We start from the raw sequence: 15,969 nt of genomic DNA on the forward strand, positions 1-15,969 counted from the left end.
GGAAGCAGTCGTGACCTCCAAACAGTGGACACCAGAGGAGGAGGTGGGAATGGAAGAGGAATGCTGGGAATTTTTGGCGAGAGACGGGAGCCAAGGAGGAGATCCAAGGGGAGGGCTGGATCTCTGCGCAGTGACCACAAAATAAAATTTGGGACATAATCAACTTGACAAATGCAGAAGCCTGGAGGTTTTTATTATGTTGATTTCATTAGCGGATATTTGGGCAAAATAAAAATAAAAAAAGTGTAGCCTGAATTCACTCAATAACTGAAGTGGGGGGAGGGGGTGTGCGCTTTTGAATTGTTTCGCCGTCTTTGACAGGTCCAGATGTTTATTTTCCCGAAGCAATGACGCATCTGGAGCGCATTGCTGAGCCTGCGGGCTCGCAACCTCCAACGGTTCACAGGAGGGGATGGGAATTTTTTTTTTTTTATACCTTATAACACTAAAAAGCCGCGTTGTGGCGGGGTCGGGGGTCTTGTATTATTACTTTTTTTTTTAAATCAGTGTGTGCGCTTGTAGTGATGATTGTGCAGCAGAGATGGGTGGAGGAGGATGAGTTGTGTGTGTGCGTGTGTGTGTATATGTGGGAGGGGGTGATAAAATGGAGGATTATCAAGGGAGGCGAGGGGTGTTTCTAATGAGGAGAGGAGGGGCTCGGGGGGGGGGCGTGGGGAGACAAGTGTCAAGTGTGGCATTGACACATGTATAAGGGGTGAGGGAGGGGGTCAACGCAAACTCGCACTGTATGTGGCGACAGGATGGTGTTGGTGCACAAAATCAATGAGGCTGTCTGTGTGTGCGTCATTGCGTGAGTGCGTGTGTGTGTGTGTGGGGGGGGGGAGTGAGTGTGCGTGTGTGCGCGCGCGTGTCGCTCCACTTTCCTCTTTTGTGTTTCCTCCTCCCCCGAGTCACATGACTGCAAACCACAGGTGAAGTCGGCAAGCTTCCGCCTTTATTTGAAATAAAAACATCTTTTGTCGCTTTTGCTTGTTTGGTCGTTACCGGATAAAATATTTATGACAGAGCTCCTTCAGTGAGTCGATGGAACCATGCAACCGAGGACACCAAACATAAAATACCCGCAAGTACCAGGGAGACAAATGACTTATACCACTCGTGACTGTGTGTGTGTGTACTCTTGTCTAACTATAATTGTGTGGACATATGTCATTGAGAGGACATTTTGGCCCGAACAAAAATATTTTTTGATTCAAATAATTACAAATCAATATATTCCTTTCTTCATGCTTTTTTTTTGTTCCTTGTTCTCTCATCATGTCAACTCTACCACATGCGTACACAAAGCCATGCATACACTCAAACTAAGTGCACTCACACACACATACGTCGCACTCCCTCTTCTTACCACCCACACAGAAAGGAGGACAGATACCGGCCACAAAACACACACACACACACACACACACCAGTCTTCACCATGCTCAGCAAGATCAGATGTCAGCTCCACTGACATAACACACACACCACACCACACCACACACACACACACACAGGGGGCTGTATTTTTTTCTATTCACCATGCTCTGTTTCCTCCTCCCTCTTATAGAATATATACATTTTTAAAACCCTTTCCACAGGCTGACCTCACACACACACACTTTTGGAAAAAAAAGTGCATTCAGTGAAGAGTGTACACAATTTTAAAGATTGCTAAAATGTTTTCTAAGAGCTGTTAAAAAAATGCATGAGATGGAGAAGAAAAAAAAACCGAGGGTCGATCACCTCACCTTGCTGGGAATGTAAGCAAAGTGTATTCATACGAGTGTACACGCACACATACAAATGGCTCAACGTGCACACACACGTGCGCGAGCACATGAATAAATGATGTTTGGAGAAAGCCAGTGTGAACCAAGACGCCCTCCAAGCGCGCAAGAAAATAAATAAAAATGCCCGTAAAAGAAAATACACTTTTGATTTGATCGCATGCTGCTTGTCATGCAAGAAGACGCGCGCGTTCCAAAAAAACGTATGCGCAAACTTGCCACCAATTAAATTGCCTCTGAAGAACCCCAGATAGAGTTCAGATGCTCTATAGACTTCCCTGACATTTTTCTTTTCGGTTTCAAGCAAAAGCCTGAAAGTTTTGTGCAAATTGATTTGGAATTGGGGCGATAGACAAGTTGAAGCGAATTAGAAACAGTTCAGAATAGCCGTATTAGCACCAAGCCCTAACTTCAAATCAAGTTCAGATTTTTTTTATTTTTTCTTTGCAGCAGTCTGAAGGTTATTTTTTATATTTTGCTGAAATTGAAACCTTAGACAAGGTAAAGTGAATTATGAACAGTTCCAAATACCAGGAAGCACAGAACTTGAGCTCCAAATAAAGTACAGATGTTCTCGTAGGCTTTTCCTGACTTTCTTTTTGCCTTCTAGCAGTTTTGTGCTAACGAAATTTTGGAACTGTTCATAATTCTCAGCTGCTCTCACATCCCAGATGATAAAACCGAATATAATGGAGCGTCCCATTTGTGTTTTTACGCCATGCTGCCAATTGTATTCGCGTTTTGTTCAAATCTTTTTTTTCATCTGCCGTGAAAGGACGGCGTGTCACTTTGACACGCAACCCCGTTGCGATGACGCTGCCGAATGAGGCGACGTTTCCAAAATGACAATGCCCAACTCTTGTGAAACGGTAGGCCAACCACGACGGAAATCACTCCGTCTTTTGCTTGTACGCATATTAGTAAAAAAAGTACTCGCTGTTTTCATTTTTATTTTTTTTCCCATTGTACATTTGCATGTAAACACCATGTTGAAATTCACACACGCCGGTGTAAACACGGGCAAGCGTGCCACATTCGTTCCTTCCTTTCTTCCCAGCCCCATTTGTATGTAAATGCTCATCCCGGTTGAAGGCAAAGGACAGTGCGAGCGTGTTGAGGAGGCAGAATGTAGATGCAAAGATGCACAAATGTGGAGGAGACGCGCAACTAAAGTGCAGGCAGGGAGAGAAATAGAGAGAGGGAGAGGGGGGTGGAAGGGAGGGCTGGATAGACAGAATAGACGAGCTCAGCAAGAGGAGGAGGAGGAGGAGGAGGGTGATTTTGACAGCTCGCAGCCATGACAGCAGCAGAAGGTGGGCTGTGCGCGCGCGTGCGTGCGTGCGTGCGCGCGTGTGCGTGTATCTCCACTCACACAAAAGACCAAAGTTTCTCATTCCGAGGGGGTTTTTAAACCTAAAAAAATACAAATAAAATATCAAAGCGCCGCATCCTTGAGTGCTTTTGCGTTTAACGTGTATATACGGCCACATTATTAGGCACACCTCGCCAGGTCTAATCGTCCAAATCCCGCCTTTGAAATTACGAACGTGAAGCTACACTTGTCAATTCTTCGGCATCATGCATTCCGATACAAAATGGAAGACTTAAAAGGAAGCATTATCGTATTTAATGATTTTTTTTTTTAGATATATATGGTGTACCTAATGAAGTGGCTGTACATCATTCGCTTCTGTGCGTGTGCGTGTGTGCGTGCGTGTGTTTGCGTTAACAATGTTCCCTCATGTCCCCTCGCGCCAGTCAAATCAAGTGAACTGTGTGTGCGTCAAGGCTTATGTGCCAAACCAGATCAATATGAGCTGATCAATAGGAGAAGACGGCTAGAAGGACCATGGGGACAACACACACACCTGCCGCGCACACACGCACACCCCCACACACACACACACACACCTCTTTGTATTCCAGCCTCAGCTCCAGCCTCTTTCCTCCACCTCCTATGCCTCTTTCATATCTTTCTGTTTCTTGCACACACACCCCAAAAAAAAACACGTGATTATTTCTGCACGTTTTCACCTCCCAATTTCCATTCGTGTGATCAAAGATGAGTTTTCATCTGATAAAGGATTTCAAGTACAAGAAGCACACCATTAGAGTTAATTGCAAAGCTGCGTCTCAAGTGATGATTTTTTTTTGCAGCAGCAGCATCAGTTACCAATGCACGATGCTAAAGGCTGAGATGTACTCTTTTGTTCACGCACGCTGCACTTCCTGTCAAAATTTGCTGCAAAAAAAAAAAAAAAAGGTCCATTTCCCTTTCAGCCCGTCTCCCCTGCGTCTGGGAAAACATTGTGCCACATTTTAAGCAGCGAAAAGGAGGAAAGTTTCTCTTTGTCGACGCGTGAATGACACGTCGGGGCCGCCACTCGGCGACTTCAACATCACACTATAGCTTCTCGGCTGACTGCAACGGCTGCAGTACAACCCCCCCCCCCTCTCCGCCCCCAACCCTCAACCCACCAATCAAATATTCAGCAGCAAGGCCCGATTGGAAATGAAGGCCTTATAGTTTCGAAATGAAAGATTTATCCTGCTGCGTTTGTGTCCAATTCCGCTGGAGACGTCGTTGTTGGGGTAAAAGCGCTGTCGGCGTGTGATGCAAACTACAACCGCGCACGCAGAGGACTCAACATTAGGTACGCCTAACGAGATCCCATGCAAGAAAAGTGGAACTCTTACAATATGCCCATCATTGTCATGTATGCTCGGAAATCCAGCGAGGTTTAGTTTCAAGCTTACAAAAATCCATTAGCTTCATGCTAACACACAATGCAAAACTCCATAGGCAGGCTAAAGAAACTAGCATCAACATTGTGGTGATCATGAAGCGATTCATATTTAAACACGAGCAGTAGTAATACATTAAGACACAAGCATATATTCTTTATCCTCCTCATTGGAAAAGGTTTAGCGGCGCTCAACGTCTATTGGAACAAAGTATGCCGGTGTTCAATCATTCATTCAGGATGATGTCACTTTGGAATCAGGATGATGTCATTGTTGCTCGTCTGTATCAATGTTTAATGCTGGAAATGGGAAGAAAGAAAATTATGTTTTTTATTTTTTTATAAACCTCCTCCATACGTCTCTAGTGAGGAAACGCAGCTCATTACCTAGCTGAGGAATGTGCGGGAAAGGTGCAGGGGTGTGTGTGTGTGTGTTGAAAATAATTAGCTGGTCTGCTGGGCAGCTTGCTACGTGAGAGAAGCAGCAGGATTTTTTTTTTGCATTAATATGAATGTGGGTGCTTTGCCAAACTTTACTGGATTCTAGGCGTATCTTGGAGCAGTTTTCTGCCCGTGTGTGTGCGTGCGTGTGTGCGTGTGTGTTTTAGGGTGTGTAGTGTGTGTCGGTGGCATTATGGTATTTTAACATGGCGAGCCGACTTCTAGAAGCTCACAGTCAAAGTGACTCACAGATTCCTCGCACATGCTTCATTTCGCATGTTCCTTCGTTCTCGTTACGGCCTAAAAATTGTTGCTTTAAATAACGTTTAGCAAACCGTAGCCTCTTTTATGTCATGTCAAACGGAACTGAATGCAAAGCGTAGGATTTTATTTTAATAAAAAAAAAAAAATGGAGTTTATGTATTATGATGTAATAATGCTGTTCAATTTGTTGCGTGCCAACTTTGGCCACCAGGTGGCAGTATAACAGTCATGTAAATGTGTTTTCTATTATATGTTAGCATTAAAAGCGAAGTCCAAAATGTTCTTTACGATATCGTATGCGTCACCACTAGTCTAAAGGCGGTATTCTAATTAATATTTCGTTTGTGGAATATGAATTATGAAAGAAAAATCTACTTGTTTTTTTCATCACTCAGGGCAGCCATTTTGTGTTGTTTTGTTTTTCCTATTGATTGAAAATGACGTCACAGTGCCTAAAGGCTCAGGTAACAACTGTAAGGCGCACCTGTTGTCTGGGTTTGGTCACGTGACGTTCGCAAGAAGAGTCCTTCGGTACTGTGATGTCATTTTCATTCGACAGCAAGCGGCAGCTCAAAGCAAAATGACCGCCCCTTGAAATGCATAAAGGGTGTAAGCTATTTTTATTTCAATTGTACGATGTAATTCTCTTTCCTTTATGTTTAGCCTGACAGTCAACTTCAACCGGGGAGTGGCATCGACCAACCTGAAGTCTCTTTATTTTGACAAATTGTTCCATCCCTGCCAAACTGCTGCAAATTGTGAGGTAAGTTCAACTGAAACCACCCCCGCGATACTGTCACGTTTTTCGAAGTGACCCACGTTTCCAATCAAATTAAAAGCAACACCGCAGTGCCGCAACACAAACTAGACACTCCTTAAAGGGGCCCCGAGGGGGAGCCCTGGGGGACTTCAAAGCGCCGTCTACTGTACCTCGGCGACACCTCGGCACCAGGTGCCGGCTCGAGAGCGGAAGAGGGAGTGAAAATGTCAAGCAAGAAAGGGGAAGGACCAACCCCCCACCCCTCCGAAAAAGAAAGAAATTAAAGAAGCAGATGACAAAAAAAAAAAAAAGAAAACAGGCAGTGAGCTAAAAATGGAGCAGGGAGCGAGCCACAGGCAGACAGAAGACTGGAGCCACTAACAAGAGAATTTTGGGTTGGGGGGCGTGGCTTGTCAGTGGCACCAAGCTGCTAATGCCCCCCCCCCCGCTTCAATGCTTTGTTGTCAAGAGGCCTTAACCCCCCCCATTTTTTTTTTTTTTTTTTTTATGGTGAACTGCTCCTTTAATGATGAGCAGTAAAAAGTCTTCCTCCCTCGCCTGACAGGAAGCGTGATGCAGCTCGCGACGTGATCACACACACACCGCAAAGTTCAAACGGCAGCGTTTTAACGCTATGAACAAGTTTTAATCGCACGACTTTTGCTCCGCGACCTACATGCTGAAAAACTCGCCCCCCTCCCCCCTTTTTTTTCCACCTCTAATTTGGGGACTTTGCCGGCTTTTTGGGAATGAACCTCTTTGTAAAAAACGTGTCACTCATGCAGATAGGCGGCATGTTCGTGTGCGTCGTGTTTGTGTGCGTTTTTAAATAGAGCCACGCTGCGAGCGAGCGAGATGCGTTCCGCGAGCGTAAATCTCTTCTGCCGCGCGCTTTTGATCGCAACAGCGGCGGCACATTTTTCCCGGAAACGACTGCAAACTGTGTGATAAAAGAAATAGATAGGAAATCATAAATTGGAGGATATTTATGTGCTTAAAGGCCTCAAAGGCAGACTGTTAGCCCCGTAGCGAGGTCAACTGTCGGAATACGCCTGCGAATTCTTCACCCTTGTGATTGGATGGGACTATTTTGCTGACTGCGTGCAAATATCGGCTGGCCATCGCTGGCGATGCTCTGCCAGGACATTACTTCAACTGTCTTCAGTTCTTGTTTATTCTCAGGGCATCTTCCATTCCATTTGGTCTACCGTAGTTGAAATTACATGCTCAGTTGGGTTCAGGTCTGATGATTGACTAGGCCATTGCATAACATCCAATTTTTTTAACTTGACTTGTGGTTATTGTCCATCTGCACTGTAAAGCGCCGCCCAATGAGTTCTGAAATATTTGGATGAATGTGAGCAGATAATTTTGCCCGAAGCACTTCACAATTAATGTTGTTGTTGTTGTGCCCATTGTTCTCTTGTCCCTTTTGACCTGTTACACGTTTCAATTTTTTTAATATATAAATAGTTCAAAATATTTTTTATGGAACATATTCCTCACGTGCAGTATGAATATTATTTGAGAAGTATAAAACCGGCATCTCCCCGCATGAATCGGCGGCAACGAAGTAAGCGCGTGTTGCTGATGGTGAGCGATTTCAGTCCATTTAAGTCGACTTTTATACATCAGTTTATCTCCTCCTTTACGGATAGCGTGACCTTTTAAAGTCGAAGATGCGAGTCTCATTCGTGTGAAATATGAAGCCGGCGCCCTGGGGGGGTGATTAGCTTATCTTGCTACTGAGGCCCGAAGCGGGATGGATGCCTAAAAACTCCCCAAATGCTCACTTGTTTCTTTAAGTGGCGCAAAATAAAGAACATGGATGCTAAACGTGAGATTTTAAATGGCTTTTTTAGGGGGGGGGGCTTACTGGCCTCATCATTAGGCACAGCTCCAGTAATAACGCTCATTTTTGATTGGCTGTCATGATAAAAAAAAAAATCATCTGGAGGGAAGCTATTACGTCGCGCAGTTTTATTTTTACGGCCGCCCGTATTAAAATAACTTATCCCCCTCATTAAAATAGTCCAAAAATGCTCACTTATATACGTGATTTATCCCAGCGCAGCGTCCGCATTACGTCGACTTGCCGACCACCCAGCCGTCGCCTGTTTTATTTGCACTTGTAATCAAACATAATAGTTGACGAGGAGCCGTAAAAAAGAGGCGGCGTTAAAGCTGTCATTGCCGTTATTAGCCGGCAGAGTTACATCGTTCGATGTGGAGAAAACCTTCCGCAAATCCTGACATTCTGTCCCTGTGGTCAAAAATCCCTCCGCCGGGTCTCTCTATCTCTCGCCAAATCCCCGCGGACGCGGCGTCAGGTCACAGAGGGGGAATGCCTAAATGCTTTGAATGATGGTGTGGAATGTTAAAAAGAAGTGAGTGGGGGGTCTCCAGGCTGGCTGAAGTTGTGGTATGCGTGACTGAACAAGAGGAGAGGAAGGGGGGGGGGTTTCGCCAAAACCTGCCTTTCTAACTTCGAAACACACAATGGGCGAGTGACCCTGTGTGTGTGTGTGCGTGTCACACACTCAAGATTTCATGTCTGAAATTACACACTGCACACAGCTGCCATCCTAATAAATAATATGCTAATAATAGTGTTTCATTAAAAAAAAAAAGGCATCCGATAATACAGAACTGTAACCGTTCCAGTGCCTCGTGTTCATTAATTACAAAGGCAATGCGGCTAAATCAAGGCATCCATTTTGAGCGTGCTCATAAATAATAAAACAACACAACAGATTTTTTTCCCCCCTCTCCTCAGCCCCTCGGAATGAAAGGCAGCCGTGATGATGATGATGATGACGAAGGGGGTTGGAGGGGCAAAATAAATATGCTAATCCTCACCAACGTGATGTTGAGTCAATAAACACAAAAAAAAAGGTGCTTTTGGTTCATTATATAAATATCTTTAATTGTTTAGTTTTTTTTGCTTGTAAGAATATAAAACAATTTAAGTTTGGGATTCTGCATGTTCTGTTGTTTCTTTTTAACATTTTTACAAACATAATATACAGTACATCTTTTTTTTTCATTTTCCTTCCTTCTTCAGCTGTTTCAGCAGGACGCACATCCGTATGTTCGTTTATCAAGCAGGTCATTGCATTACATCAAAATAGACACACACGCACGTTGCCAGTGTGTGTGTATGTGTGTAAAAAAAAAAAAAAACAACACAACAGAGAGAGAGAGAGAGAGAGAGATGTGGCCCGAGCTTGTAACCCGAGAAGCGGAGAGCGCAAGAAAAATAATCGATTGCTCCTTATTCCAAGCATGTCTCCGAATGGGCTCGGGGTATTTTTTTTAATCCGGGGCGGGATGAAGAGAACCAAGAGAGAATATTCTCCTTTAAAAAAATGGAACCCTGATTCGTTTCAATCGATAAAAGAGGGTAAAAAGATATCTAATCACTTCAATTTGAAGCAACATTCTCTGACGTTTGTCCCCAGCAGCTTTTACACCCCCCCCCCCACACACACACACACACCTCCACCTTTCTACTGAACTACCTGAAGCTTCATGCGTGTCAACTTTTGTGACACGTTTTGATTTGAACGGACAAATCGCACACACCAAGCGCGTTTTTCGTTTGCATAATGCATCGGTCGGACGATCGTAGATTGCGAATTGTCTCTTGTGGTGAATTAGTTGCGAGGGAATGGGGGGGGGGTGGCGACACAGACTGTCCCTCTAGGCACATTTTCTCCCATTTTCTGGTTTTCCGTCCTTCTTGTGGAAAGAGCACATACGAGGTAGCCGAATGTTTTTTTTTTTTTGTTTGTTTTTTTTTCTCAGGCTGTGGCGGGACGGCGAAATGAAACAACACAAGTTGACGCCTTGCTCCGAACGGGCGCAGCTTGGGGCGAATGTTATGAAATTGCATCAAACTCAATATGAGATTCGTTAACACTTCCTGACCAGTGCGTCCTTCCTCGCCATCACCTGACTTTCTCGCTCTCCGTCATCTGCCAGAGTCCCAGATTGAGCACTTTAAGGCAGGGCAGCTGCGTGATCCTCTCCAGCCCCCTCTTGGTGATCTTGGTACATCCATACAGGTCGATGCCCGCCAGCTGGGTCAGGTGGTCGGCGATGAGCTCCAGCCCCTTGTCGGTGATGCGCACGCACTGGCCGATGTTGAGCGTCCGGAGCTCGTGCATCTGCCGCACCATTCGGTTGATGCCGTCGTCGGAGATGTGGCACGAGCACAGCGACAGCGACTTGAGCTGGTACAGCCCCTGGGCGATGTACGCCAGCGTCTGGTCACCGATCTTGTCGCAGAAGGACACGTCCAGGCCCGACAGGCGCAGCGTGCCCATGGCCAGGTGCATGGCGCCCGTGTCGCTGATGTTGTCGCACGAGCGCAGGTTGAGACTCCACAGGGAGGTCATGTGCGAGAGGTGGATCATGCCGGCGTCCGAGATGCCGCCGCAGAAGCTCAGGTTGAGCACCCGCAGCTTGGCAAGCCCCTTGGAGATGTGCTTGAGGGACAGGTCCGTCAGTTTCTGGCAGTCCTGCAGGGTCAGGTACTCGAGGCTCAGGCAGCCCTCGGCGGCGTTGCGGGTCATGCCGGCCAGGTGGCCGATGCCCACGTCCGAGACGTCGCGGCAGGACCTCAGGTTGAGACTCTTGAGGCGGTGCAGGCCCCACGCGATGCGCTGCAGTCCCGTGTTGGTGATGTTGCTGCAGCCGCCCAGCTCCAGGACCTCCAGGTTCTTCAGGTACTGGGCGATCCAACCCAGACTGGAGTCGGTGATCTGCTTGCAGAGGCTGAGGTTCAACACCCTCAGCGACGGGATCTCCTGCACGAAAGCGTGACCCAGCCCGTTGTCGGTGAGGTTGTAGCACCCCGACAGGTTGAGGGACTCGATGTTGGGCATCCCCTGGATCACGTAGCTCAGGCTGCGGCGGAGCGACAGGATCTGGACCCTCCGGATGCCCCTGGCCTGGAGGCTGGGGAACAGCGAGGGATTGGCCCGCCGGAGGTGCAGCTTGGCCTCGACCCCCCGCCACACCGACATGTGGTACGAAGCGTCCCTCCAAGCCAGGCACACTTGGGCCACCCTGCCTTTGTCCCTCACGTCCAAATAGCTAAAAATCATGGCCAAAATTTCCGGGAAGAGGCACGAAATGTGCGTCTCCATTGTTTTTCAAAACCCAGGCATATAAAAATCAATACTCCACACCCCCACGGCTGAGAAAAAAAAAACCTCTTTACAATAACAAAAAAGTAGCAACACCCCCCCTCTCCTCCCCCTTCTGCAAAAAAAAAAACTGACTTTTCTAGTCTGTTCTTCCCTCACACTCCAAAAGTGTTCGCAATCGATCCAACTCTTGAGCACAACGTGAGCCGGCTATGCTGGCGCAGTCACATTTGAAAAGAAGCGAGGCAAAACAAGCCCAAAAAAGCGTTTATTCCTGCCTCCGCCAAAAAAAAAGGAGGAGGGGGGGGCGAAAGGAAGAAGGAGGCGGAGGAGAGGAGGAAACGGCGTCAAACCTTCCCCCCTCCTCTCTCTCTCTCTTACTCTCTCTCTCTCTCTCTCTCTCTCTCTCTCTCTCTCCTCTCTCTCTCTCTCACGCGACGCTTCCTTCTTGTATTCTCGCCGCAAAAAGGCGTCCACTCTCGGCCCAGCGCGGATCCAGACGGTCGTGCATTTCAGAGGCGGAAAGTCGAAGTAAGAGCGACACAAGCGACTCTGAGTACTTGTTCCATGGCGGCCGAGAAAGACTCCGGTTGATGATTGTGCGAGGGAGGCGAGGGGCGTCCTGCACTCCGAGCCTTTGTCTGCTCTTTTCAAACCGACTTGGCAGGGACCCCCGCACTCTGCTCGTTCGGGAGGGGTGAACCCGCACGCCAATGTAAATTGAACATGGTTAAAACTTCACTTTTTAATGCTTGGAAAGACGCTACAGTGTATATCTGTGTTATTAACACGTAATAGCCAGCAGGTTGACGGGTTATAACCAAACCGAAGCATAAATATCTCTATTTTTTCCGAGAGGGTTCCCCCCCCTCTCTGTATCAGGCAGTTGGTTCGTCCCGCCTCAGCTGGAACTGTGCGAACAGTTTCCCTTGGAAACCAACTTCTTACAATTCAGTTCACTCTGGGCTTTAACCCTTTAAGCGGACCACACAGGAAACAGGAAAGTCAACTGGAGAAGTCTATTCACTTTTCTTACTTGGCTGACACATTTTGTGTCTTTCATTTTGCAGCGGTGAGGGGAAATCCTCCTCCAAAAAGAATACAGTCAAGTCCTATGGATGCATACATATATAATAGCGAACAGAGCGCATAAAAAAGGGAAATCTTAACTGAAATAAAAAGACTTTTATTTGTTTGTTTGAGACTGTTTGGATGTTTTAGGTCAGATTTCTATTTATGAACAGCATGTTTTCATGTAAATGCTCTATTGCACAACTCGCGAGTAAAAATACATTTCAATGCAAATATTCATACAAATATTTCTGTAATCAGGGTTTTACTACTGCGTCAGCCCTGCACTGTAAAATATTTAACAAGCATCACAGTTCACAAGAGTTGACCAACTATCGATGAAAACTTAAAAGAAGCTACAAATGAAACTTTGCATGGTTTCTTGCTGTGCACAAATAAAACCGAGCATGCCCATGTTGCGGTAAAAAAAAAAAAATGAAAGTTGCGCTAAAAATTGCAGCAGTGTCCTCAAGTGACTGACTGAGGTGATAAATTCATCCCCAAACTGTAAAAAAATAAAATTATCATGTGTCTCTTATTAAGGCCCAATATAATGACTTTGAAGCTGTTTGTCATCTCACATATGGCTTTGCTTAAGTTATGACATTCATCATTAATTTAGTTAAAAAAAAAAAAAGTGTGTGTTGCTGTAGATCTTTTCGAGCTGCGGCGTCCAACTTTCTTCCCTCGCATTGGGCCTCTTTCACCCACCAATGTAACCTTGAACTCTGAGTGTGTGTGCGCGTGTGTGTGAGTGTTATCTCCATGCGTGTGCGTGTGCGTGTGCATAGCCTATTCATTCAAAAGAACATATGTCTGTGTCTATGCTTGCATTTGCCCCATTGCGCGTGTGTGAGAGTGTGTGTGAGTGTGTGTGTGTGCAAGAGATAATATGACAGGGGAGCCGTTTGCTGAAGCCAGTGAAGTGTGGCCGAGTGCTTGAGGAGAGCCGGCAAGGGGGAGGAAGAGCTGATGGGAAACGTAGAAGTAGAGTGAAATAGAGAACAGGGATCAGGTGAGGATTAAAACGGGTGCAACAAAATCTGGATTTTGGGAGGGAGTTTTATGTGCTATTATAGTAGCTATTATACATCGTTTTTTTTATTTTATCATGAAATTATTTTGTAAAAAAAAAATAATGAGGCCAAAATAGAACCGATAACATTTCGTTTTATTGTAAGACTCTCTCATAGTTGTGTAGCATTGAGTACGTTTAGTTAATTAAGGGTTTATTACCTAGTAATTTGCATCTATTTGGCGATTAATTCCAGCAGTTATAAACAAATATTTTAGCATTAGTTTCAATTGAATTGTGCGTCTCTGAACAAAATCACCCGTCACTATAATCAAGCAAATCAAAACGCCCTTCACCCTTTTATTCCGCGTGCGTCATCAAGGGCAAAACAAAGCAGTCCCTCGTGGCGGCCGACACCTCCAGCACGTCCTTGCTACACCTGGGCACGCCATCCGCTTTATGTGTCATGCATTTTCAAAGCATGCAGTCGTGATGTGAATACTAAGCAAACACGTTGACGGACAGCGTCCGACCCAGCCGGGCTAGCGTGCTAACTTTTCAGAGTTGCAGAGAGCAAAGCGGGTTTGCCGGCGCGGTCATAAACTATGATGGGATTATCCTCACCCTTGGGCTCGGTTCAATTAGATGCTGCGACTGATCATTTCCTGTGCGGCAGCCGTGTACTCAAATGTGATATTTGTGAGGCTCAAAGGGGGATGGAAAAGCAGCCACTGTGGGGTTGAGTGGCAAAGAAAACCTTTTTGTCTTCTGTAAATTGAAAATATGAACAGCTTTAATTTTGCATCCGCGTAAGCACAAAAAAAAAAACAGCCTCACCCGAATGTCCCTCTCTGAACAATTTTCAACTTGAGTTGACATAAACCTGCACGACTCCCACACCAGTTAGGGAAGCGATTTTCATTGTTCATAGAAATAACTGCTGACGTCAGGTGGGACCAATAATATTGATTTGCGGAAAAATATCAATTTGACCATATTTGGACGCGTGCGATTTCCTTGGTGGAGGTAACAGGGAGGGAAGAGGGGGGGGGGACACAGAGGGAGGCGGGACAAAAAGCCACAGGCTCGGTGTTGAGCAGCAAACGCTGAGCCTCCACATGACCTGCTGCCTGCTTATGTGTGTGTGCCTCCGTGTGTGCGTGCGTGTGCGTGTGCGTGTGTTTTGCCTGCTGGGCCCAAGCTCGCACTCACACTGCGCGAGAGAGAGAGGGAAGAGAGCGGGGAAATAAGCAGTGATGGGAGGAAGAGGAGTATTTTTAGTGGGGATGAGGAGGGGGAAGCAGTCACATGGTATTTCTGGTGATTGTGCGTGTGTGTGTGCGCGTGTGTGTGCGTGGCAACCCCCCCCCCAAAAGTCTGACAAGTCGTGTCATGCGAGCATGTAAAGTGCTGATGTAAGTGTGGCCCGGTGCATGTGCGATCCGACGTGTTGATGAATCAGGGGGCTGGTCGTCAGCGGATAATTGTTGCTGGTTGCCAAGGCGACGCAGGCACGTGTCAACTTGCCCCCCCCCCTTCCCTCCTCCCCTTGACACCTACCTGGGTGGATATTACCATGTCTGTTCCACACACACATGCATGAACACAACAGCGGGGATGATATGAAAGTGAAAGCAGACAGGGACATTGATGTGCCGAAACTTTGTGTGCGTGTGTGCGCGCGTGTGTGTGTGTGTGTGTGTGATAAATGTTTTATGTTGCTTTGAGGTGTTCCCTTGCTCCACCTGCGCAGCGCTCACCTGCACGTATGGAAGCCAGCCGTATGGCTGCTTTCAAAGACCCGCGTTCTCATTATTCTCCCCTCCTGTTTCGGGCTGATATTTTCCAACTCGTTGCTGCTCCTCCATGACAGCAGGGGGCAGTAGTGTGTTTTGCCATTGGAAGTGGTGTTAGCAAGGTAGCTCGCGAGTTAACCAATTATGACTGTGTCGTTGTTTAAGATGGTGATGCATTTCACGTAAGAAAATAAAACATTAGTGAACAACGTAATTAAATACAAATACAATTTCGCTTATTATGAGTCAAAATCCCTTTAATCCCTTTCAGCCCCGACCCTAACCAACAAAATAAGCCTTTGAAAATTGTTTTACATTTGTGTTCACATATCTGTAGCTTAATGTATGTAATATAGCTTAATGGCTTATTGATGCTAGTTTTGTTAGCTTGTCTTTCGTGTGTTAGCATTAAGCTAGCGGAATGTACGCTCTGTAATCCTCTTTGTATTTATGTTTAAACACCATCTTTAATTTGTTAATTCTTGTGAAATTTGCTACCACCTCTTAGCGCTTTGTTCAACCACTTTTTGTGCTCAAGTAAAAAGAGAAAAATCGGCCAAGTGACCACCATTTATTTATTTATTTATTTAATTATCAAAAAGGACGGCTAACAAGCAAGCAACCTGTTGTGTCCATTGCAACCAATACAGTTCATCGTCACAACAAAGTCAAATTCACGCTTCTAGTTCTCCTCGGCCGTGTTTTGATGCCATATTTCCCAGCAGTGCGCGGCGCCGCGTCAATAAGAAGCGAGACGAGACGCTCGGTGACACTTACTTCATCATAAAGTTCATTTGCTCCATGTGCGCTGCCGCAACATCTCCCCTTGAAGAGCTTTTCCACTCCTTCAGAAGCAACCTGCCGAGTAACTTCTTATTTTCTTCCCTTTCTCTTGAGTCATTACAGTTTGAATTAAAAAAAAAAAATCCAATGCG

At 46.0% G+C, this 15,969-nt stretch overlaps 2 protein-coding genes across 2 annotated transcripts in view; one reads left to right on the top strand and one right to left on the bottom strand.

The window, feature by feature from the left end:
* Positions 1 to 15,969, top strand: part of wnt5b (wingless-type MMTV integration site family, member 5b) — a 36,475-nt gene that overhangs the window by 6,848 nt on the left and 13,658 nt on the right. Inside the window, exon 2 of the mRNA XM_088286457.1 lies at positions 5,903 to 6,002. The gene's annotated coding sequence lies outside the window, so the exon portion shown is untranslated. The remainder of the gene's footprint in view (positions 1 to 5,902; positions 6,003 to 15,969) is intronic.
* Positions 8,915 to 11,800, bottom strand: fbxl14b (F-box and leucine-rich repeat protein 14b). Its single transcript, XM_088289023.1, has one exon. The coding sequence runs from the start codon at positions 11,150 to 11,152 to the stop codon at positions 9,950 to 9,952; it is 1,203 nt and encodes a 400-aa protein (XP_088145149.1). The 5' UTR covers positions 11,153 to 11,800; the 3' UTR covers positions 8,915 to 9,949.

This window comes from Idiotropiscis lumnitzeri, chromosome 2 (assembly GCF_059441095.1).
Source record: "Idiotropiscis lumnitzeri isolate Australia: NSW breed Sydney's pygmy pipehorse chromosome 2, RoL_Ilum_1.0, whole genome shotgun sequence".
NCBI classification, from domain to species: Eukaryota; Metazoa; Chordata; class Actinopteri; order Syngnathiformes; family Syngnathidae; genus Idiotropiscis; species Idiotropiscis lumnitzeri.